General features: G+C 40.9%; 1 protein-coding gene across 2 annotated transcripts in view; it reads right to left on the minus strand.

Annotated features, from left to right (window-relative positions):
• Window positions 1–26835, minus strand: part of ZNRF2 (zinc and ring finger 2) — a 56563-nt gene that overhangs the window by 24472 nt on the left and 5256 nt on the right. For both annotated transcript variants that reach the window (XM_083706099.1, XM_083706100.1), the window contains exon 2: window positions 2308–2403. In XM_083706099.1, coding sequence (XP_083562225.1) covers window positions 2308–2403 — 96 coding nt within the window. The remainder of the gene's footprint in view (window positions 1–2307; window positions 2404–26835) is intronic.

Here is a 26835-nt window from a genome sequence, read left to right on the forward strand (position 1 = left end):
ACATTTCCCCTTACTTTTTAGGAGGGAAAAAGTGAGTCTTATAGAGCAAAAAAATATGGTAGTCTTGGCTTATGAGCCAGCCTGGGTGTGTGGTTGCCCACAAATCTTTCCCCATCCCAGCTCCTCCAGGATGTGCAGAGAGTGTGGGGAAGAGACAGGATTCCTCTCATTTGCAGTGTGGCACAAAAAAAAAAAAAGGAAATAAAAGAGCCTTATGGATTTGTGCCATTTTTTAACCTTCTCCAACCCTCAGTGCTAATGAGATTTGATAGCACTGCTTCCCTGCTTGAAGCATTTGACATTGGAAAGATGTATTATGAATCCACACATGTATTTGTGGATGCCTGGCTATATGCACAAAAAGCTAAGTCGCAACCTTCCTTAGAAAAGGCTGCTTTGTTTATCTTCCCTTGCAATCAACAGCAGCAGAGGTGGATAACTTCTTTCTAGTGTGGCTTTATACTTCACATGGGGCAACAATGAGGCTAAATAGATACGGCTGGTGTTCTGCATGAACTGCTAGCACCAACAGGTTTGATCTGTCTTCTAAGAATATCATACTAAACACTATTGTGGTTGTATAGTAGCTTTACAAACTTCCTTACTGTAATAGCTTTACATTTCTAATCTGTTTTAAAATCCACGTTACACAATGGCTTATTTAATATCTAACCATCTAAAAAGATCACAACAGTTCTCAAAGAGTCAAATAGGACAAGGCTCTCTCTAGACTAAATGCCTTCACCAATGGAATAATAATTTTAAAACCCTGTAAAATAGCATGTTTTACATACTGGGCAAGACAGCAAGAGACCCGAAACATTATCTTAGCATAGTTGTAAAAGGCTGCAAACATCACTGAGTGTAGTGGAAAATATGGAAATTTAATAGTTGTGGGAGAGAATGAATTGCACCGATTGACCAGCATGTTAGAAAACTATCAAATATAAGTAAAAACCTTTATGTACATTACAACAGAAAGTATCCCAAAATTAAACAAACATATAATACTTACCTAAAACACAACATTTTGTGTGGTCTGAGAACTTCAGATGTTATAAAAAGGAACCACTTGTCACATGTTCTAACCCATGTTCTATGCAACAGAAATATTCCTGTATCTATACAGTATATCCCTCAAGCCTACACACTTCTCCACATTGTAGTTTTAAGGAAAAGATAGGGACCCAATGTTTGACCACAGAAAGTAAAAAGTACATACAATGGGACTCACTGGATCACACAAAATGCTAAACCATAGTTTGACATTATATGGATGAGACACACTGAACCCAAGCAAGCACTGGGCTCACATCGCCCCCCCTTATTCCTTCCACGCAGCCACAAGAAAGACTTCTGTAGTGCTTACTTTTATTTCCAAATATTCTCGACTTGGCGTTATGTGAACAAGGAATCCTAGTTTAAAGCAATGGTTAATTCCTAAACAAACCAAATTCAAACCATGGGTGATGCAAGTTATATTGTTTGGCAACTACTGTTTGTATTAAACCAGGATTCCTGGTTTCCAAATAACATTATGATGAGATCCTTTTAAATTGAAAGTAAACTCAGTAGAAGTTGTTCTTCTGGCCACACAGGAGAAAGAGGGCAAAAGGGGAGGGGTGTATCTGAACCCAATGTTTTGCTCAGAATTTGCTCAGGATTGCTCAGTGCTAAAATATTATTTGTTAATTATATTATTTCTGTACTCTTACGAGAAGTTAAGTAAGTGTGCATCTGGATAAAAGAATCTGGGAACAAAACAGACAGAACCACCAACTCCTGGTTTACTAGCTTAAATCTGCTGTTTGTGACCCACAAATGTATCTGCTCTTCAATGACCTGCTATATTGACACAACTTTTTGTTTTAACCTTGATGGATTTCTGATATAACCAATTTTCATTTTCAGTACTCTACTCCAGAGGAAGGAGATATTTTTGTGCCCCGTTCAGACAACACCAAAAAGGAAACTAGAAAAGACTGACTTGCACGACTGAAATACCAAGATTTTATGTCCAAACAATAATTGTATCCCAACTATTTTCCCAACTAGAATGATTATGGCTCTTGAAGAATGAAATGAAAACAAAAACATTTAAGAGAGGCATCAAGGGTAGACTAGAAATGAAATGGATGAAATAATTAACAGAATGGGTCAGCAGAAATGTGAGGTTTTTATCAGTGTCAAGTAAGCATTAGTAAATAGTTCTTTGTATTTGCTGGTTTAAATAATTGTATCAACTTAGTTCACAGCTGATCTTAATTCAGTTACGTACTACAAGCAGTAATTAGCTTACTTTCTTACCATTGTAGGTTATCCTTGGTTTTGTCAAACACATCACAAGATGTAAATCCATTTCATCTGAAGAGACAAACTTGGAACAAACAGGGCACTTGAATCCTAAAGCAAAAAAGAAAAAAGGAGAGAAAAATATTGAGAAGTGTGACAACTTTTGTATAGCTCATCTTTTCATGATATGTAAATCAAAATATTTCTTTGGTTTATGGAAGTGTCATTATACACAGGTATTAAAGGACAACACTGCTTTAGAGGACAGGTGCTTTGCGCTTAACACAAGTTAATGATGCAGGCATACTTTATTCTTTGCAAATTCATTTTGATACAAACTGGGAAAAGAGAGTGTGTGGAAGCAGTTCAGTTCTGGGCTAAACTAAGTTGGCTCTCAGCTCAAAATAAATCGCACTGCACTGACAATGAGAAACACTGAAAGTCAACAAGGACATTCTCAGTTCAGAGGAAATGACATAAATATGGACAAGAGAAGAGAACTGTATATGACACTGATATTTCTTATCTCAATAGGGAGAATTAAATTGAAACTTCACCTTGTGAAATCTGGTAGTGGCCTACGACAAGAGATGGCAACCTAGCCAATATTCACTTCCAATGTGAGAGAGAATGAATCAAGATTCATGTAAAGCTGGACTATATAACTGCAGATTCACATTGCCCAAGGCAGGGACAAAACTAGGCTTTATTTTACATGGGTCAAAAACCCAGTTTGGTACCCCCCCCCATGCAAATTTGCGCACACGCGCACGCACACACACACACACACACACACACACACATACATACAGGTTGGGAGCATCAATGGCCCTCCTCTGGCGGCTTCACCAGGGGTAAAAAACCCAGCTAGACGCCCCATAGCTATGACTCTGCCCAAGGAACCAGTTCATCACAATGTAGTCTCTGAAAATCCTTGTTGTGACCTTACCCTACATATGTAGGAATCTCTCTATCCCTGTCACATACTAGCAACCCCATAATTAGGACTAGGAAGGATTAAATCAGTTTTGCATGAAACTAGGTCAGAGAGGCTAGACATCTGCATGACCACAATTGCACAGTGAATTGTGGTGTCTGATTTCCAGTACAGCATCTGTTGTATACTTCACTTCTGATAATCTTAGCTTTGTTTAAGAACAATATCAGCAAGTAATAACCTCTTCTGGCTTTATAAAATAAATATGAGACAGACAGCTCCACTTTTACATTAAAAATGCACAAATTAAAACTTGTGAGATGTCCAATAAATGCTAACTATTTTTATGAAGATGTAAATATTTCTATATGCTTAAGACTTTCTGTCCACCAGATTAGGCTGTTTTGAATGTTACACAAAAGTTCAAGAAAAGTCTGACAACCCCAATATTGGAATAGATGAAATTCACCATTGCTCCCCCTCTCCTGTTAAATCAGAAATACTAACTTGGAGATCCACAGAAAACACGTTTGCCATAGAAATAGAAAAGAAGTTAAATACTATGATCCTGCATTATTGATATGGCAATGTTACTGTAAGTCTAGATACCATGGCAAACCCCATTATCAAACAAAATAATGGAATAAACCGTATTTAAAAAACCAACCAACCAACAATTGTGATTTTACACTTACATCTTGTTAGCATTAAAAGGACCAGGGAATATTTTAGAAGAGTACAAGCTTCTGCTGGAAGTCAGCTAGAGTTTGAGATAAATCCGGCAATCAAGGCAAAACCTCCGTTTTTAGTCACTGCATGAGATCAAGGAAACTACAAAGTACAAACCAGGATGAGAGACAGTAAAATACTACTCTGGAATTAATTTTGTTTCAGGCAACATGCTACTGAACTCTAAACAAATCCACTTTTCATGAAGGAAAAAGAAGAAACGAGCATTTTATTTTACACAAAAAGTGCAAGATACTGGGGCAACCTGGGGCCCTTTAGATGTTGCCAGACTACAACTCCCATCATCTCTGACCTTTGGTCCTGCTGGCTGGGGCTCATTGGGGTTTGACAACCTGGCTGAAGGGAACATTCATGGACATTCTTGCAATAGCTTTTTGATCTACTTGTTCAGATATGATGATACAATGATATAAGTTCTGTATTGTGGGGCGGGGGGGATATGATGTGTGAAAAATGGCAGAGAATGACCCCTGAGTATCTCCTGAACCCAGCTCCTTGATGTTTTGAATTGACGTTTAGTTTTGTTCTAGTTTAGCTTATGAAAATAACTCCCACAATTTTGTCCAATGTAATAAAGAGGGAAGTGTCTTTTTCATTTGAAAAAACCAAGCAGGCACATAAGATACATAGGGCAGGAAGGTGTACATTGGCAAAGTCTTCTGAATGCCTAATCTGAAAACTGGTAGAATAAGGCAACATTTCCTTTAAGTGAACAGCCCCCTTGCCTAACCAAGAAATCCAGAAAGCCTTCTTGTCAAAAGAGGAACATCACTTGACCAGTATACTTATTCTATACTAGTAACAGGAACAGAACCAGAATGAGAACAGAGCAATATACAAACAAAACTCAAAGTGGGAAGTAGTATTTATTACATGCTGACAACTGTAGGTTTACTGAAAATGTGCTAAGCCCAGAGAGGAACTTGCAACCCTTTTGCTACTCCCTGGTTCTATCATCATCAACACCATCAGTTAAATTTCTATACAACCCATCATCCAAGGATCACATGGTAGCTTACAATATAAAACCACAAAAATACACATCATCATAATAAACAGAAACAATAACTTGCGCACACACAGTTTAAAAGGCCATAGATAGTCAAAGGCCTGAGAGAAGAGGAATGTTTTTGCCTGGCACCTAAAGATATATAATGAAGGCGCCAGGCGAGCCTCACTGGAGAGAGCATTCCAAAACAGGGAGCCACCACCAAAAAGGCCCACGCTCGTGCTGCCACCATCCGGACCTCTCTCAGGGGAGGCGTACAAAGAAGGGCCTCAGGTGATGATTGCAGGGTCTAAGTCAGTTCATTTGGGGAGAGGCAGTGCATCTTGGCAGCGAAGCCAAAAACAAACCCTGGGTACAGATTGTGGTTAGGGAGAGAGTTCAAGCACAACCCTGGGTTTGGATAACACACTGAGCCAAAGGGGCCAGGGAGGAGGAAAGTGGGCATATTCTTCCTCCTGGAGCCAGTAGTATGGCTTAGCATTACATGTGAATATGGCCATCCTGTATCTTCAACAAAACAAAAGCCTTCTAGATAAAGTTACACAGGCGATTGAGATAATTTAGTTTTCATTTAAAAAGAGAAGGTTTAAACCCTTATAGAGAAAAGAAGAAGAAGAGGGGTATATAGAGCAGTGTATCCTGCTCACCCAAAAACCAGAAGATGGTTAAAGTGAGATCAGGCATGTGCGCGCGCACACAAACAGACCCATTAGCTGCTTTAAAAACTCAGCTTCAAATTTCACCCCTTGGTTTTCAAAGGTTCATTTGGTTCAGAACACACCTGATGAGAGCAGAGTGTCACAGCTAGCTTTGAGGAATGTATTGCAGCATTTTATTTTAATTTAACAAAATCTGTATACTGCTTAACTGTGAATAAAACCTCCAAGTGGTTTATAAAGGTGGTTCTTCCTACTTACACAACTAAAAACTTGCAAGAATGGCCTGGTTTTCACAAAAACACTAAGCCACTAAACCATACTGTGGCTTAGCATTATATGCAAGCCGAGCACAGCAGCTTATCTAAAGTTTGCTTATTGCCAACAAACCATTTTCTGGAGCCACAGTTTGCTGTTTTACAAGCCAAGTTAACACAGCATTCTTCCTTAACCACTGTTAATTGCTGTCAGGGAACTGCCATTGGCTCAGAGGCAAGAAATAGAAGGGCAGTTGTGTTACAGGGAGCCTCCGAAAATCTTGTGAAGCAGTTCCTCTTCCAGGGAGGAGGAAAGCCCCACCTCAGGTGGGGAAGAGGTGTAAGGACCAGAGGATGCTGGTGGGAGCCTTAACACCACTCCTGGGCAAGCCGGACAGGAGGGAAACACGCCCTTGCCATCGCCCATCCTATGCTGTAGTCTAAGTCGCAAAGAGGGAAGGAGAAGTCTGGCGGTAATGAAACTCTTATGTTGGGGGAGGTCCAAAAGATGACCACTCCCGGATTCTGCTAGCGATTGAGCCAGACATGAGCTTTGGGGCTTTTCACTATAAGTAGTTTGCACCAAAATAAAGCCTGTAAAAGACAGGTTGGAGTCCTGCCTGATTACTCTCAAGCAACTGCAACAGCCATCTGACAGTTGCCTACCCCAGCCCAAATGTTCATCAAGCCATAACGGCATCTGGCAAGAGCAGCTATAAAGCAAATGGAGGGAAAAGTCATTGTTTGACTCATGGTTAACTTGTGGTTTGTTAAACTATGGCTTGAACAAACCATGGTTTTGCATTATATAAGTGCAGGCCTTCTCAACAGATGAGCTACATTCTTGTTTCCAGATCATCCTAATAACCTCCATTTTCTCTCTTCACCCAGAAGCTTATTAAGTGGCAATACAAAAAAGAATGTAATACGTTTAATGGATATGTTCAGGCATTCAGTATGTTTACATTAGTATTCTTATTTCAATCTTATTTATTAAATTTGTATACCACCCTTCGTCACAAGATCTCAGTGTGGTTCACAGAATAAAATATAAGATGTTGAGTTTAATTGAGAAAGTAAAGCCATTTATGCAATTTCAAACACAAGTAACTGCAGCCTTCGCCACATAACATGCCACCAGTATTCACCAAAGTGCCACAGGGATTAAAAATGCACAATAAATCACTTCCTTCAGTCGGATGCTAAAGGAGAAAAGCATACAAACACACTATACACATGGAGATGCTTGAGACTTCAGGGATTAATTACTATTTTTATCTCTCTTTGCTTGCCAAGAATTTTCTATCAATAGCCTAGACTGGCTTCTTTTGCACTGGATATGGGGTAAAGAAAGATCAGTTAGGATGTGCTGCTACTGGCTTTGCTATCCCACGGGGACAACACGCTGGTTGTGAACACTGCTTGGGAACTCTCAGCACCCTACAAATAGTTTAAAAAGTACTTTGAAAACTGTTACTGAGAATCAAGCAGGACATCCCCTTTCACTATGAAAAGCTTGACACAAATAGCACAGCCTTCCATTTCTGCCACGGCTTCAGCTTCAGTTTGCATATATATATATATATATATATATATATATATATATATATATATATATATATTTGCTTACATACATACACATACATACACACACACACACACACACACTAAACTGAAGTTAATCAAAAACGGAAGCAAAAACTTCCAATCTCTTCTCCTAATGGAGGAACTGAAGGAGGAGAGGGGATGGGGGCGCATGCAAGCCCAAAGCTCAGTGCTGCTTGTTCTCTTCACAATAAACAATGGTCTACCATGAAGTCCAAACACAGACTTCAGTGTCCTGATTGTTCTTACTTCCAACAATTTCTTCAACTGGGTAATAGCAACTACCTGAGAAAGCACTGAAGGTAACAGTCGTGTCCATCGGATACAAAGTTTTCACTGAAGTCAGCGAGGGTCTAATGTCCTCACTAGGCAAAACTTTGTAAAATCTGATTTAATTGAAATACTTACCAGTAGCTAATGGTTCCTGGAGGAACACAGCAGCAAGAAAAAAAGAAAGGAAAACCTTATCAATGACAAAAAAAGTCAGAATGTAATACATACATATGTGATGGAAATTTCCGTTAGATAAATGCGAAGGTCAGGTTCTGATGCAACTTTTTGCTTCAGGCCTAGTGCAGAAATAGTGCTAGCTCCTGCAGACTTGGGTTTGTGAGTTAGAAATCATGCTCAGGAACATGCAATTCCTCCCCTTGTCCAATTTAACCATAGTTTAATCTTATACCTGCACCAATGCTAAAAATGGTTAATAGCATCCAGACTCGCTTCTTAACAAAAATGTGAAACTACTGTTTAGTGGGTTTGCAAATTCTGGTTTAGAAGGGAACGTGCTGAATTTTGACTACGACTATTCATAAAATATATGAAGGCAGCTTACAACATAAAATACAAAAAATAATAATCAATGAACATATTAAAAACATCAATGAAAAAGCAACAGATACTGTTGGTTAAAAAGAAAAAAAATCATATTGTGAAAACCTGTTGAAAAGGATCTGCCACACTACAGGATTGGTTCCTAATGAAGGCCAACTAAACTTCAAGGTCATGGAGAACCCCCAGAAGATCTCCGTGACTGAGGTGGAGTACAAGAGATCAAGTGGTACTTCAGGCCTAAGTTGTTCAGGGCTTTGTAAATTCACAAAGGAGCCTTGGAATTGGTCCGAGAGCAAATTGGCAACCAGTGCAGTTCTCTCAGCAGTAGAGTAACATGTTGTCTGTAATTTGCTCCCGTGAGGAGCCTGGCTAACGCATTCTGCACTGGTTGCAGTCTGTGGACCAGATACAAGGGAAATCCCACAAAAAGTGTGTTACAGTAATCCAGCCTCTCCTGATTCAGATGAAATGGATAAGTAGAGTTGGGTATCATCAGCATACTGCTGATACTTGGCTCCAAACTCCTCATGACTGCTCCCAATGACTTCATACAGATGTTGAATAGCATTGGGGACAAAATAGTGCCCTGCGACACCTCAGAACGCAAACATCAAGGCAGTGGCGTAGCGTGGGTTGTCAGCACCCGGGGCAAGGCAAGTAATTTGCACCCCCTAACCCGTGGATTTGCGCCCCCCTAACCCTAACCCCCAGATGTTGCGCCCGGTGCGGCTGGCCCCCCCTGCACCCCCCACGCTACGCCACTGCATCAAGGGGCTGAAGAGCAGTATCCCAATGCTACAATTTGTTCATGACCCTTCAGCTAGCAATGGAACCAAGGTAGCACCGTGAGACCAATATCCATCCCACAGAGTCAGTCCAAAAGGATACCGTTTTCAACCATGGTATCAAAGACAGTTGAGAGATTGAGCAGGAGTAGGATTGCACTCCCACTGTCCTTCTCTCTATAAAGGTCACCCATCAGAGTGACTGAAGCAGATTTGATCCCAAACCCAGGCCTGAACCCAGACCTGCATGGATCCAGACAGGCAGTCTCATGCAGGTATGTCTGCAGTTGTTCTGCCACAACTCTTTCAATCCCTTCCTCAGAAAGGATGTATTTGCAACTGGGTGATAGTTGTTACAATCCACTTGTTCCAGGGTTGGCCTTTTCAATAGTTGCCAAGCTGGTGCCAAATGTATTGCTCTGCTTTCTTTTGGACATTAGCAAGGCTAGGGGGCGTCTTGTTGTCTGGGCAGCCCCAGACCTCCATACACACTGTCAAGGCTTGTGGCCCAAAGGGGTCACTTTGGTGCTGCTAATACAGCAAAAATAATGTGAGACACACCCGTTACAAGTTATGGGTCTTTGCAGTCACAGCAGCCGCTGTGATTCTCCAGAGTTTTGACCTCCCACCCTGGAGGCGTGATACATAGTCTCTCGAGACAGATGCCAACAACAACTATAGGGTAGGTTAAACAAGAACTTTAATTAACCTTACTTTCAAAGTCGAATCAAAACACAATATTTCATAGCTGATCACGTAGGTGAGACAGGTGATAATGCATTTCTTTCCCGCTCCTTCTTGGCAATTATTTGTAAATCAATCCAATATTCTTTAATTACCCAAAGGTCCATATTGGTATCTAAAATAGATATGTTATCTACTTTAATGTGAAGTATCTAAAAGCCAGTCTAACCATAAAGCCACAGCTGTCATGCAAGGGGAGGGGGGAATAGTTCCCAAACAAAAAACAGATGGTCCATCAGCATGCTGCCTAGAAACAAGAAGAGCAGAAACAGAGTATCAGGGCAATGCTGATGTCTCTAAAGAAAGAACCTTGAGGAAGAAAAAGGGGGCAAAAAGGGGGGGGGAGATGGGGTTACCTGAGAAAAAGCCATCTACACAAGGTAAGATGCACACTCATCCATTTGAACTGCACAGTCAACAGAGTGCCAACTTGCACTCTCTATCTGGTGAGTAAAGGAAGAACAGCTGGATCATGCATTACCAGGATGGCATGGAAGCTTCTCCCCTCCCCCCCCCCCCCGTCTGGTCCCACACCAAATGGCTCCTCTTAAAGATAATCAGATCTCACATTACTCGAGCCTATTAGGAAACAGCTCCCTAACTAATGAACAAATCGGCCTAAGAGTGCTTTTCCACCAGTTTCCTCCCATTCCACCCAGAAAACAGCCCCTTTGCAGTAATTTTTCTTTTCTTTTTTTGGCCCTTGCTTAAATCGAAGACATTTATACGTTTCATGTGTTTTATTTCTTTTCAGTTACTATTGATTTTAACCATGTTTTGAATATCTATTGATAATTTTAATGTTTCATTTTGTATTTTGTGTAAACCTCTTTAAGGTTCCCTTACAACCAAGCACTACATAGATTATTTTTAAGTAAGTTGTAACAAACAACAGTAAAACTGACAGTTAAGAATCAAGCATCTCCACTGATAGCAGTTGTTTTTGTACCAACTTTGATCGCTAAAGGGAAAGAGGAAACGGAACTGTCAGAGCCCGCAGCAAGTTTTAGCTAACGCAACAAAGAAAAAACATACGCTAGTGAAAGTTGGTAAAGTACTGTATTTATTTACCAGAGGGGCTGCTCTATTTGTCTGCTGCAGCAAACAAAATATTTGTCTGATGAAATTGACCCTAGTCCATGAATGCTTACACCAGGAAATTTGTTTGTTAGTTTTAAGGTACCACAAAACTCTGTTGAAAGTTATTCAGAAATAAAAGAGAACCAAGGTCACTTGAAAATGTATTTAGCATTATACCTTTATTTCTTAAGAAATGTTATCCCACTTAACGTCATTACTACATGCAGTAGAACAGTCTGGCTGCACAGGGCTGGCCTAAAACATTTGGTTGCCTGAGGCAAAGAACGAAGCTGCCCCTTCCATTCCATGGACAGAAGATGACTGGGCTGGCAGCTGAATCTTGATTCAACACTGGCAATGGGACAGCATCCTTCACTGTACCCAAGGGAAGCAGGCTAGCTTAGAGACTGCATGACAAGCTCGTGGCACACATAGTTCTGATCTTTAACAGAAGCGAATAGCCAAGGAGTTCAGGTGATCAGCCCTGTATTTTTGTGCACACTGGTAATTGCCTCACTATGACTAATGGTAAGGCTGGCCCTTAGGCTAGCATGTTTCATTTTATATCAGCAAAGGTACGAAGTAGCTACAAAATGCAGCACTTGACCGCTTTACATTCACTATTTCGTTACGTGCATTGTTGCAGAATATGTAAAGCACAACACAGAGTAAAAGAGTTCTGAATGAAGCAGGGCCAAAATGCAAATAAGGCCTACTTCATATTGTGGTTGTCGCTGAGCGAAAGGCAAATGCTAAGCAGGAAAACAGCATCAGGTATCAGATGCAAATGCAATCTTCAATAACAATAGTTTGAGACCAAATTTATTGGCCGGGGGGGGGGGGGGAGGAGGAAGCAGACGTGTACTATATAAGGATCAATTAATTTTCTCATACAAGTGCTTAAGGAGTGTCAACACAACTACTTTAAAAATGCTGAAGAAGAGGCTCCTGGGGGAAATCAGAATTTTAATCCATTTCAGGTCAAAAAAAGAAATAGATAACATAAATTATTTTGTGGTATTTTAACCTGCTCAACTCCTCAACCATTTGAGTGTTTTCCCGCTTAATTTACAATGTGACCGTTTCTTATTTGCTTATTTAACTAATTTGTGAATTTGATTTCACAACTCAAAGAAGCATGAGGAAAAAATTAACAGATAAAGGTTTAACACTGCTTTTGCAATATTATAGCTGCCCTTATACAATTTCTGCATTTTTGGAATACAGATGACCCATAGGATGACCTCTGATGTTTGGTAGGATTTTTATTTTATTTTTACACTGTGGTCACTGTAGATTCTATTGGACTTCTTTGTATAGCTATATCCCTGTATTGAAAGGAGTTAACTCTTCATTAAAAAGTATGTATACATTAAACAGACTTTAGCATCAAATGCATCTGACTGGGTTTTCAAGAGGTCTATCTTACCAACACCTCATTAATAATGTGCTTTCCCCAAGCACAGAAGAATTAGCCATGAGAAAAAGTAACATCAGTAGTTATCCCAATCAGCTGAAAAGTATACTTGGAAATAACTTGGTTCAGAACCCATTAAATGCATTTCAGAATACTTTCTAGTGCTTGGAAGCTCACTACAGAGAAGCAAAGGGCAGACCTCTGAGGAAAACACCCAGAGTCTGGCTTTCACCAAAGGCCCATTTTGAACAATACATTTTGTACCTTGTTGACACACAAACATACTGCAGCTTGTTATGAAGGACAAGCACACGTAATCCTCAGTGATAAAATCTTATGCTTGGCATCCAAGAGGTTTCAGAATCAGTCCTTAACATTACCAACTAAAAGATCTTAAATAGAAGTCAGAGGAAACCTCTGTCAGAGATCCTATTCATGAAACTATTCTGTTCAAAATAGAGTGACAACTAAGACATTCCAGCTCCTACCTGCAAATGTTTTGAAGAGAAAAAGCTACAAATCACATAACTGTCCCATTCATAACAGACCCTATATGCCTGCATTTTGTTCCCTGGTAAGGTAAAGGTAAAGGTACCCCTGCCCGTACGGGCCAGTCTTGCCAGACTCTGGGGTTGTGCGCCCATCTCACTCAAGAGGCCAGGGGCCAGCGCTGTCCGAAGACACTTCCGGGTCACGTGGCCAGCGTGACATCGCTGCTCTGGCGAGCCAGCGCAGCACACGGAACGCCGTTTACCTTTCCGCTAGAAAGCGGTCCCTATTTATCTACTTGCACCCGAGGGTGCTTTCGAACTGCTAGGTTGGCAGGCGCTGGGACCGAGCAACGGGAGCGCACCCCGCCGCGGGGATTCGAACCGCCGACCTTTCGATCGGCAAGCCCTAGGCGCTGAGGCTTTTACCCACAGCACCACCCGTGTCCCCTTGTTCCCTGGTACCTGGTTGCAAAAAGCCGCGAACATATTTCAGGGAAACTGGAAAGAAGAAATCTGTGTTGGTGAAGCATATAGTACAGCAATTGCTCTAGGTGCAGTGACAATACGTTTTCTTGGCTTTGATTTCAGTGCCAGGTAGGCTATATGGGGGGTGAGGCAGCAGAACAAACACAAAAAAAGCCTTGTAAGCCAATGTAGACTCAAAGTGCAGATTTTAAAAATTCATCTCAAAATATATATTGATATATTCTCTCTCTCTCTCTCTCTCTCTCTCTCTCTCTCTGTGTGTGTGTGTGTGTGTATTCTGCATATATATTTTCCTATTAAAGTGTAAGACAACCAGAAATGTTCCATGTCACAACTTTTTAGGGGGGAGAAGGGACATTAAGTGGGGCACCTCTTAAAGTGTTCCACTTGATATTGTTGAATATTCTGTCTGCCTGGTAAAGTGACCAGTTTAACTAATGCAAGCAAGTGGAACATAGAATTAGCAAGATTTTGTGCTTTCAGGAGCTAGCAATCCGACCTTGAAATAACCAGAGACCTTTGGAGTCTTTCCAATGGGAAATTATCTCTCTTCTGTGAACTGGCCCTAAGACCTCCGGGTATAGGGTGGTATATTAATTCTAACAACAACAACAACACTGCCAAAAAAACCCCACACACCTTGCTAGTTCACCTGCCTCCAAGCAGCTAAAAGCATCTTGCAGCCAATCAGAAGCTTTGGTTTCCGAATGTTTTGGAAGTCAAACAGACTTCCGGAATGGATTCCGTTTGACTTCCAAGGTACGACTTGGTCATGAAGTCTCAAAACCACCTCTCATCACATACAATGAAACAATCAGCTTCTGGAACACACATCCCATGCCAGTCTCCATCAGTGCCTGCAGCTACAGGCTTTCTGGCCAATAACTAACATACATATTTCAATCAACCACAAGTATCTGAAATGCAGGAACAGAGCACCTGCTTTATCTAGTCATTCCCTACAGTAACTATTTATATACATAGGTGGAACCTGCACAGCGGTATTATTGGAAAAGCACCAATGCAAATACGTACTGAGGCCAGTAGTATAAAAAACTGATGCACTCCTTGCGAAACAAAGTTAAAGACTTACAGGTTAAGGATGTGCTTTATTGAACGCTTTCCACCTTCTGTTTATGCTCTACGGATCAGTAAACCCCACTGGACTTTGAGCACATGAACTTCAGTGGTGTGTGTGTGTGTGTGTGTGTGTGTGTGAGAGAGAGAGAGAGAGAGAGAGAGAGAGAGAGAGAGAGAGAGAAGAGAAGAGAAAGAGTAAGAGTGAGTCAGCACTTGTCCCTTGAGTTGTGTCAGGGCTCACTTTTTCTTCCACTGCTGCATTTTGCATGAGAAATATTTTGTGCTGCAAAACTTTTGCCTAAAAGAAATCTTAGTCAAATGTAATTTGAGTGGTATAAACTATTTGTTACTCCCTTGTCAACGTGCGGAGGCATGAAATGAAAAGGGTAGGGCACTTGTAGGATTAGAAGAGGGCTTCTGCAGGAAAAAGATTTTGAAAAACAATGCCCCTCAATCAAAAAAATGACAGGCCAGAACGTTGCATACGTGCAATTTTTCCATACCATTCGGGTATATATGTTTTAACAACAAGATGATTCCACCCCCCCCTCCCCCCAGAGTACACAATAAGAAAATGTATAAGTACAAGACCTACAAAAATGAACAAAATAATGAAGAGCAAAACTGTTAAGGGACAGCTATATAAATGCAGTATAATAATTTTATTTTTTAAATTATGTCTGCATTTTTCCCTGTAAGGTTTTGTATAGATAAGATTGAGAGCGCTTTAAATAGGCAGGGATTGCATAGGGACAAACCTCACCATTCTGAATCATGCCAAGTCAGCCTTCTAAAGCAGTAATTTTAATTAGGAAGGATTTTACTCATGAAGCTTGGAAAACAAAATATGAATGGAGATCATCTCCAGGTTTTTAAAGTGTAGAATAAGAAACTCAGCAAGGTTACACAGCTTTCTCCATAAACAGAAGCAAACCAAGGTTAGCATTATTTACACTTCAGCTTTATTGTAGTCTCTGTAGGTGTAAACACAAGGAACTTCCACGTACTGTAGTCAACTATTCTGCTTTGCTATTTCATCTTATGCCAAAAAAAGTGGTGACTTGTTTTAGATTGCATCTGACCATCTGCCCCAATTGCCATGCTTTCAAATGCATTTGGGATGTTTTCTAGGGCAATCCGAATAAGCAATTCACTCCTAGCTTCGATAAGATGTAAACAGCAGTCCAGCACCATTGTTTCATGGCTGGGATTCTATGCCATCTGGAGATACAGTCCCTGTATGTCAGGCATGTCCAAAGTCCATTTTGGAGGCCTAATCTGGCCTGCCGGTTGGTTTAATCCGGCCCCTGTTGCAGTGTTTCTCCTAGGGTAAAATCCTTTAAAAACCCTCAACAACTTCAATCCTAAAAAAAGGTCGGCCCCTTGGTCAGCCCTCACGGCCCTTCACTCCATCAAATCTGGCCCTCTTTGAAAAAAATTTGGACACCACTGCTTTATGTGATACCACTCTGTTTGACAGCTTTCATTCTTCCTGCCATGACAGACAGAAATATATGTCGATAGCTTGCATGCACCACTTCCAGTGCTTCAGCTTCCTCCCTTACTTTCCTAGTTGCACCAATTAAACCTTTCAGTTTTCTTTTGATTTGGCTCTATGGACTTAAGTATTCTGGAAAATGACAATGCACCCTTCTACTGTTGACTGGAACTGGACTCAGACGTTTCACGGCATTCTCTTGAAATAAGGCAGTTCTGTTATACAGCTCCCTTAGTTTCGATGTGATGAGAACACAGCACTAGGTGCACAATTCAAACGAAAAGGCTAATGATATTCGTAATCAGAACTTTTAATAATCTAGCTGGTATTGTGGTTGTCATGAAATAGATAGCACAGAAGCCCTAACACAACCAAAGCAAATGGTAGAGGAAGGAAATGCTTTGTGGCACTGGAGGGAAGGGTGGGCTGGAGGTTGCAAAGAAGTTATGTCTGCTCTTGTTCACAGCAGGAAAAATATTTAACTCTCCCCCAAAATGAAACATCCTAAAGGAAGAAATTTATTCTCCTTTTCATTTTAGTCATTAGCAGAAGCAATTACTTCAATACTTCTGTGGTACTGCCCTTCAGCAGATTTTAATAAGCAGTTCTTCTCTTAATGCTGACAAACCCTTGTATCAGAGCACACATCTTAATCCTTTACTCTCTTGCACATGACACATTCTTATTCTGTTGTGTTTGGCTTTTAAAAAAAAGTTTTCTTATAATGGATCATTTTACACATTATCCAGGCATAAATGGAACTAATCAGAAACCACAATGACAATGTCATAGAGCCAAATCCTTATTATTTCATTTTTTTACTCATTTCCCATGAGGCATTCAGCAGCAATTTGCAGGGCAGTATAACATATTCAAAACAGATTGAACTAGAAATAGCACATACATAAAATCAATTCAAATCCAAGAGAGATGCCAACTTGGGTGTTTTTTTAAGCTTTCTTGAAAGAGGAATGTATTTAGCAGGTACCAAAGAGACATATCACCTGTCTGATATACAATGGGAAGGTAGGTGTGCCCACACTAAAAGCCTGATTCAGACATTGTGCAGAATGGACCTCTTGATAAGGATGATCCTGCAGAACACAGTGATAGGTTGAGTATGTAGGGGATGAAATAATCTTTTAGATATTCTGGTACCAGGCTGCATAGGGCTTTGTACACCAATGTTGCCACCTTGAATAGCCTGGTAGCTAAATGACAGCCAGTGCAATTCTTTCAGCAGTAGCGTAATATGATGGTGATATTCCACTCCAGTGAGCAGTCGAGCCATCACATTTTGCAATAACTGCAGCTTCTGGGTCAGCCTCAAGGGCAGTCCTCAAATTGTCTTGCAAACAAATAACAGCAGGATCCCACAGGATCTAGAATTCCACTGCCTGGATCAGAAGTAAGCAGACCCCAAAGAATACAAAAAGACAAACAAAACAAAATTCCACTGAGGATGCAAAGAAAGCAGAAAAGTGGGTGTTCTTCACCATCTACACTGTTATGCAGTAGGCATGGCTCTGTGTTCTCACTCATGTTCAGTCAGTTTTGCAGCACATCTTCTACATCCTGCACTCTACTTGTCATCCAGTTTGTTTCATTACCACCAGGTCTCTGGTAACCCAAGATGCAGAATGTTTTCCACAATCCTTATCCTCTGCCACATTCCATGCATAAACATACAGCCAGAAGTGCCCACAGTGACTTCCTCATAATATAGCTGCTTCGAAGACTTGCAAGTTCAATCTGCAGACCAACCACCCCATCGTGGGGGCCCCCAGATGTTGTTGGACTATGTATCTCCCACCATCCTTAACCACTGGACCATGCTGGATGGAGCTACTAACAGGAGAGCACTGGGGTTATATCCGGGAGTCCACAAAGGCAAAAGCATGCAAAGTCAGAATGAACCCAGGAACCGTCCCGGCCATTTGAGATCTCACAACGTCTTGGACAGCCCCACGAGGGCCTTGTACTACCACTTGAGAGCCCCGTAGGCAAGGCGCATGGCTTCAAAAGCTGTTTCTGTGAATGAAAACCCTTCAGATGGCCCCGCAATATCTTGCGAGAGCCTCCAGAGCCCGATAAGCTAAGGTCTCCCTCCTCTTTACTATGTATTTATTTGTGATTCATCTAAAACTGTGATTATGTAAGAAAAAGAAGCGTAAGATGTGGACCTACTGTACTGTGAAGAACCAGTTAAAGAGGATGTAACCGGAAAGTATGCACGTGATGTTCTGCCTTATCCACATGGAGGAATTCAAACAGTTTGAAATATAGCACTATAACACACTATTTATGATATTTACTTCAGTTCCCGATGAAGGCAGATACCAGAATGGGAGAGGAGGATCTGTGTGCAGGATTCCCTTCGGCCAGGACATAGCAAAAATGTTGGGTTCTGAAATTAGAAAGTTCTTCTTCTTACTACAGAGTGACAGCAAGCAACACTGCTGATAGTAAGAGACCAAAGCCAACTCTCTCACCCTGTCTCCAACATCCATGGAGTTTTGCTACAACCCAGTAGGATAGATAGTCTGCCTTATTGCCCTTTTCCAGCATGGGGATCAGTATGTATGGAGAAAGTAGATATGAAAGAAGCAGAAACACAAAATGGGCATTGGCAGTCTATCAGCCACAGCAGCAGACAAAGAAAGATGGGTACATTAGTTCTTGGCTCCTAAACTACACCTATCCTTCTTTCTTACTAGTCTAAGAAGAGTGCACACCAGGACTGAAAGTTGTATGAGAACAGTTCTTTTAATTGATACTTCTTTACCGGTGTAAGAACAAAAGCCCAGAAGGATCAATATTAAAACACAAGAGTTTAACAACTCAGTGAAGGATAAAAGTGGTCCCTGCAAAAGCATCTTAAACCTAGAGAAATTGATGGAAACTTCAGAGAGACTGATGTTAACGACAGTTTTAATCATAATAACTACTGTTTTGAGGACCCTATAAAACAACATGTGAATAAGGCCTTAAGGAAGTTCAGCTCCTACCCCTCCAAAGCCTATTTACACTGAACTATTCAAGTCTTAATAGGTATCTGGGCTGCATATGGAAGAAAGAAGAGAACCACTCCCAAGCAAGTCCATTTCTAAGATGACAGGAGAGATGAAGCACTCAAATATGGTGCAATAGTTTCTATCTGACACAAGAGGAACCCAGGATCAAAGCTCCCACACCCCAGAGTATTTTCCAGTACATTTCCTGTCTTTTCCAGAAATACTGGTTTCAGCAGCAGTTTAGGTTACAAACCAGGTTTACTTTAGCTTTTCTCAAACATACAAAGATGTGCTTAAGTAAATGGCACAAACGTTTACTAATTTAAGGAAAGCTTCTGACAAACCAGTGTGAGGTCTTACAGGTTTTAGGAGCCCACAGAAACCTAAGCATCCCCATATTATATTTTCATTACATCATTTTTTACTAGAAACAGATTTTCTTGTGCAGAGACAATAATCTACTATTTGATGGTTTGTGAGTACAGTTCCCCAAAGCAACTCAATTAATTGTCTCCAGCAGAAGCTTCCATAGAAGGAAAAAAAAAACTTTAAATACAGTATTGTAAAAATAGTGATTCAGAACTGCACAGCATATTGAGCATATGCTGAAAGGAGTGACAGGCAAAATATGAAGCACTTTGGACATAAATTAGGCTAAATGCTCTTTCATGAACTACAATTTTGTGGGATTTATTCTAATTTATGTCAAGTGAGATAAAAAAATGTATTTAAAAGGAATTTAGCTTGGGTCTTCAACCATGTCTTAAGGAGTAACATTAAATAGGGAAAAAACCTAATTTTAAAGAATTTATCAGGAATTCCAGGTGTCAAAAATGAACAATGGTTTCATGGCCTTCATGTTTCCAGTCCCACTCCACTCTATACACAATGTTTTTAAAAACATAACATATTCACAAAATATAAATTCACTTATTAGGATTTATGTAATTTTGCCTTTAAATAGCCAGGCCAATTGCAAAAATAACATTCTTACATAGTTAAAAACTAAGGTCCTGTCTCTTTCCTTTCTACCACACATGGTCTTATCTATTTGAATTCCTAACACATCTGCTTATCTATTTAAATAATTTAATTTCGGCTCCACTCCTTTTCTTCATTGGTCTGTCTTGAGTTCTCAGAACAATATCCTGGAACATTTCAACTTTAAAAGATTGCAGGATTTTTCTTGAACGTCTAACTGAGAATTAGTGTCTCCTACATAGGCAAGTACACTGGTGTGAAAAGAAGAAGAAGAAGAAGAGTTTGGATTTGATATCCCGCCTTTCACTCCCCTTCAGGAGTCTCAAAGCGGCTAACAACCTCCTTTCCCTTCCTCCCCCACAACAAGCACTCTGTGAGGTGAGTGGGGCTGAGAGACTTCAAAGAAGTGTGACTGGCCCAAGGTCACCCAGCAGCTGCATGTGGAGGAGCGGAGACACGAACCCGGTTCCCCAGATTATGTGACTGCCGCTCTTAACCACTACACCACACTGGCTCTCGCAAGGAGGCGCACAAAGCCTCTTCCTCACACAACTTATTCCCAAACTTAAGTCTTTGTATGCACATGGAAAATTCTTATTTGTTGAAGGATATTTCTTGTTTTGCAAATGGAGGCCCATCGAGGTAATGGTCAGGCAGAGAGAAGACACAAGATAGCCACTCCAGCCACAGCCCACTAGGATGACTTTCATTCAAACACTTAATTTGCAAGATGGGTGAGGTGAAAAGCAGGCAGGGAATTCTGAGATAAACTAGCTGCTTATCACTTCCCCTCTCCATTGGCATGACTTGACCATACGAGTAGAAAGGAAGCCTAAAATTTGAGTATAGAGGAAGTGGCACTCCTAGCTCCAACAAGGACCTTCATTCATCGCTCACAGGGAACAAACAGGCACACATAAAGACAGGTATATGCTTTCTCCCTGCATCTCCATTTCTTAAATTAGTGTGAGTCCTGCTGGCAAAATTGTTACACTCACTTCTGTAGGCTTTGGAGAGTAGGTAGGGATTCTTCCATTCTTTAGATCAAGGTATGTATGATAGCATTTGCTGCCATCTTAAATTGTGATTTTACTGTCTGAAACAGCATTTATGTATTCTATTATTTTCATTTCATATAATAAAAGGCAGGAATAGAGACAAACACATAGTGTCAACATCCGTTTGTGTTTGTGTATTCTATATACAACCTTTCATTTGAAATCACAAGGCAGTGAACCGTTTAAAAAAAACAATACCAAAAAAGCAGCCAATTGGCCAGGGCAGACATGACATTAACAAACTGGTATTAAATGGCCAGCAAAGGCTTGAAAAAATAAGTGAGTTTTTGGCAAGGACAGAAATGATTTCAGTGTTATTGCTTGCCTTAATACAAGGGCGGAGCAGGGTTGATTCCACAGAGAGGACACCAGAACTGAAAATGTGCTTTTTATGCTCTAGGGCAAGCTTATGAGGTTTTTGCATTTCCCCAAAGCTGCCACTCTATTAGAACTCTTCTCTAATTTAAACTCTAGGCCAACACAGAAGGTAATACCTACACATACATGAACCCAACCACCTGTATAGCAACCACTGGGGAAGAATCTAACTTCTCCATGACTTTTTCCACACTCATAGATAGGCACCTGTATTTCATCTGATTGGGATGAAAGTAGTTGACTTCTAACTTCTCGAAATATCTGTACTGCCAAGTAACTCAAACCCCATTAGATAAAATGTAAAAATATTTTAGGAGTGCTTCTGTCTCCACCTCCTGGGATTTTTAGTTTTTGAAATAAGCAGTTGTAGCAGACATGGATATTTTTTTAAGGGGGAAGAGAAGAACAGGAAATTTGGTGAAAGGAGAAAAGTGTTACCTTAACAGATCTTTTAACACATAATAGTCTGTCTGCCAAACCCACTTAGAATGAGAGCCAGGATAGTCAATATGACAAAATCCATCTGGAGCTCTTTCTACAGTAGCACTCTCAATGTATGAAATCAAGACTATTTTAATAAAGGAAAAACATTAACTCGTTTTGTTTTAAAATAACTTATTAAATTTATATCCTTCCTTTCCTCCAAGGAGCTCTAGGCAGCATATATATTGCCCCCTATTTTATCCAACAGCTCTGAAAGGTATATTAAGCTGAAAGATAGTGGACTAGGTCAGCATTATCCGGGGTCATTTTAAGCAAGTTTTAGGGCTGAGTGGGAATCTAGCCACTGTTGCCATGCTGCCTTTTATATGAACAAGGAGGAGGTGAATAAGACATCACACTCTCCCCAAGTCAACAAGAATAATTCCTCCCTTAGTGCAAGCATGTCTATTTTGCCTTTTTTAATTCAATTTAGAAAGGTGAGGGGGAGGGACGCACCACACTTCCCGCAATGCTTTGGTTCACTGCTATAATTTGAATACTATCTTGCTTGATTCCTCCAGGTCTTCCATCCATATCTTCTCATAAACTTAAAACTCAAATCATTTGGAGACTTGAAATAGTCACATTTTAAAATAGTGCTGTAGTTATCCTCCTAAAGTCTTAGAACATGGCAAGGCAGAAAAAAAATAAAGTTACAAGAATAACTGTACGGTTTCTATTTTAAAAAACCCTATATATCATGAAAATAATTGTAGATTAACTCTCATGAGTAGTTACTCATATAGTTTCAATTACATATAGGCTTAAATATTGGTTTTTAAATCATTTTTTTATACAGTAATTACAGAAAGTAAACCACAAATTAACTGCAGTCAAACTCAACATTAACTGCAGAAACAATTAATTCGGCACCAACCCCTATAAGCAACTTAAGTTAACTGTCTAATTAGCAAACCTTTTACTTAATGCTGCAATGCGAATCAAAGTCCAAGTCGCACAACGCCTTTTTAAAAAATAAGAACAACACTTAATTTAAGACTCCAGCTTGCAAAAACAATATGTACCAGACGTATGTTCGCAGTACGCAAGGCAACTGCTGGGAGCCCCACCTAGTCAAGCTTGGGTGAGTTAAAAGCAGCCCTCCAACTCACTCACCACCAAGACAAATTTTATTACCATATGAATTACTGCAAGCTCATGTGTAAAAAACAAGCAGTACGATAAAATCCTGTGATTAAAATTACAACACTGCTTATTTACATTGTAGTGCAAAGGTAATGTAGGGAATGACACAAAAATAAGAAAAACTCAAGTCTGAATAGTCAAATGCCATTTCCATTTTAAAGAAAATGAAATTTCTAAAGCTGCAGTCCTCTGCTGAATAGCACATTACTGTTCGGTACCTTGTAGCACAAACCCAAAGCAATTATTAAGGCAAAAGATGCAGGGTAGAATCCAACGTACAATGTTGTGACATCTGCTTGCTCAGCAAGACTTCTCCCCCACAAAAATCTGGGGGGCACACAGAGCGGTATAGCCAAGTCGAGATAAAGGTGAAGCTCTTCTGAACAGCATAGGATACAGGCCCTAATGTCATTCAAAAATATGTCAGTTTAAACCCAGAGTTAAGTGTATCTGACACTGGCCAAGCCCCAAAAAGCTGGTAAATCAAAAGCTAAAGCCAATGCTTTAACAGACTTGCTCCCTCATCATCAATGATGATGGGCAATGTCAAGAACTGTGCTTGCTTGCTTACAACTTAGCCTCCATGCACAAACCACTTCTTGGTCTTTCTGGCCGAAATCCAAAGGGAGAAGGTACGAGTGCTCCACATTGTCCTCGTCCTGTATCACCTAATGGAGCATCAGAGCTTGACAGTGTAAGGCCCAAGTGTAAGACCTTCACGTGTTTTCCCCACCACAGTGGAAGGAAACAGTGAGCAGGGCGCACTTACTGCATTTATGCCTTCAGAAAGGCAGCATGAGGCCCCCAATCCATACTTTCTTGTCCTACCCCAACATAAACATAGGGTGGGAATGAGAGCCCTTACATTGCAGAAAGGCAGTGTAAGGCAATGATCCCTCCACTTCCTTCTCCCACCACCTGGAAAGCAAACCTGGAGACCTGAAACTTTGTGCTGCCCTTTCTGCCTTCATTCTGCTCTAAAGGTAAAGAGACCCCTGACCGCTAGGTCCAGTTGTGACCGACTCTGGGGTTGCGGCGCTCATCTTGCTTTACTGGCTGAGGGAGCCAGCGTACAGCTTCCGGGTCATGTGGCCAGCATGACTAAGCCGCTTCTGGCAAACCAGAGCAGCACACGGAAATGCCGTTTACCTTCCCGCCAGAGCAGTACCTATTTATCTACTTGCACTTTGATGTGCTTTCAAACTGCTAGGTTGGCAGGAGCAGGGACCGAGCAACAAGAGTTCACCCCATCGTGGGGATTCGAACTGCCCACCTTCCGATCGGCAAGCCCTAGGCTCTGTAGTTTAACCCACAATGAATGGCGTGGCATGCATCTCAGAGAGATACAGTGCCATAGTCACCATCCCTGCAGTTACAGTGGTACCTCGGTTACATACGCTTCAGGTTACATACGCTTCAGGTTACAGACTCCGCTAACCCAGAAATAGTACCTCTGGTTAAGAGCTTTGCTTCAGGATGGGAACAGAAATCGTGCTCCGGTGGTGCAGCTGGAGGCCCCATTCGCTAAAGCGGTGCTTCAGGTTAAGAACAGTTTCAGCTTAAGAACGGACCTCTGGAACGAATTAAGTACTTAAGCCGAGGTACCACTGTATGCTAAAAACCGGAAAAGAATCATGAACATGCCCAGCAGCTCCAGCAAGCCAGGAAGTCTCTCCCTTGTGTACTACAGTCTAACCACTGCACCACCTTGCCACACTCCACAAATAAAAGAATAGGCATTGCACATAGCATCCACTAGACGACTCTGTTTGCAAACACTCAAGTCTGGTGGGGGGGAAATCACTTCAGAATTAATCTCAGCATGCACTGTAACTTTGCCAGCAGTTGCTGCCATAGGTTTAATGGAGCAGGAAAAGCTTAATAACCTGACCAAACCAATGAAATAGTGTGCTTCCCTCAGTGCCCTGAATGTCAGCAGTTTTCACCAAAATTGGAAAGAAATGATATGCCTGTTTGAAAATTGGAGTAAACAGTAAGTTGTCAGTTTGCAGCACCTTTAAACTTGCTGTACCTCTGGAAATTTTTATTGGATCTGTTTTAACCTTGGCACATTTGTACACTTCACCAGGTATTCCCTATATTTCAAGTTTCAAGTTATTACATCAAGATGTCATTTTTATGAGCTATAGAATTTTGAGGATTATGATGACAGAACCTTAACTAAAAGAGCACTCTTGTGCCCTCTGACTCACTGAAAGTACAAACTGTTTTTATCATATTGGTCCCAAAGAATAAGAGTTATAAGGTGCTGATTTATTTTACACATTGATGAAAATTATTCCATAGGTTAATACTCCCATTCAGAACAAGTGTAAAATGCATTATTCCCATTAGGATTCTTTCACATCTCCTTTACACAAGGGTACAAAAGGTACTGTTTAATTAGAATAAAAAGTTAAAATCCTACTATTATTTAGAATGAGAATAGCTCAATTAATTTTTTTGGGGGGGGGAACCTTGCAGTTTTATCTCGTCTGAATACATTTTTTCTGTGACGCGGAGTGAAAACTTTTTCCAGTCCTTTACTTTTCTGTGGAAAATTTTCTGATTCTTATATTCAATAGCAACAATGAATAGATGCCAACTGCAAGTAAATTTTAGGAAAGCTTAGCAGTTTCAAACTTTGTAGCCTTTGTTGATAAAATACAAGTAAAATAAGCATGCTAAATTAGATCATTCTTTGGGGCGTTAGAAAATTTTCCAATTCTATTTCTTCCAAAAGCCCTGCATAACTTCAATTATTTGCTCTCTTTAAGTTAGGCTTAAAGGCCTATTTCATTCTTACTCCCTTGCAGGGAATAGGCACTGCTATGCTATTGTACAAATATTAGTACTAGGGCACCAGTTTCATTAAAATGCTACTGTTTCCACAAAAAGGAAGTGCTTTTCAGAGTGCTCACATGGGTGCAGTAACGTCTAAATTGCAAGATGTGAAGTTCCATAAAAAGCACGAGCATATGCTTGTGGTACTTGCACAATTATACTCATACAGTAATCACAATACCTGCGAATATGTAGGAAAGCACTACAACTTCCCTTGATACAAGATACTGCTGATTCTAAGTAGTCAGAAGTAGTGCCCCCTGCCCTTTCCATTCCCAGCTCAAATTTAAAAACAAACATCCTTACACTCATCCCTCGAAATGGGGAATCCTCCATGGCAAAGCTGCTCCACACACATTGAGGAAAATTATAGAACTTTTATTCAATGCAGAAAATAATAATCTGACAGAAACACTCTAATATGAGTTACACACTTATCACTTTATTATAGAAGGGTTTGTATAAAACTAGGGACGCAGGTGGCGCTGTGGGTTAAAGCCTCAACGCCTAGGACTTGCCGATCGAAAGGTCGGCGGTTCGAATCCCTGCGGCGGGGTGCGCTCCCGCTGCTCGGTCCCAGCGCCTGCCAACCTAGCAGTTCGAAAGCACCTCCGGGTGCAGGTAGATAAATAGGGACAGCTTACCAGCGGGAAGGTAAACGGCGTTTCCGTGTGCGGCTCTGGCTCGCCAGATGCAGCTTTGTCACGCTGGCCACGTGACCCGGAAGTGTCTCCGGACAGCGCTGGCCCCTGGCCTCTTGAGTGAGATGGGCGCACAACCCCAGAGTCTGTCAAGACTGGCCCGTACGGGCAGGGGTACCTTTACCTTTACCTTGTATAAAACTGCTCCTTCGAACATAGGCTTACAGTAAGATCCTAAACACGTTGCTTCAGAAGCCCCATTGAGTTCAATGAGGCTTCTACTTTGAATTCTATTCCTAAGTATCAGATTGGAGCCTTCATGTACCACCACAGTCGCAAGTGGAATTCTAAATTGCTTGTCTTCATACA

Source organism: Podarcis gaigeae (genome assembly GCF_964106915.1).
Source record: "Podarcis gaigeae genome assembly, chromosome: 12".
NCBI classification, from domain to species: domain Eukaryota; kingdom Metazoa; phylum Chordata; class Lepidosauria; order Squamata; family Lacertidae; genus Podarcis; species Podarcis gaigeae.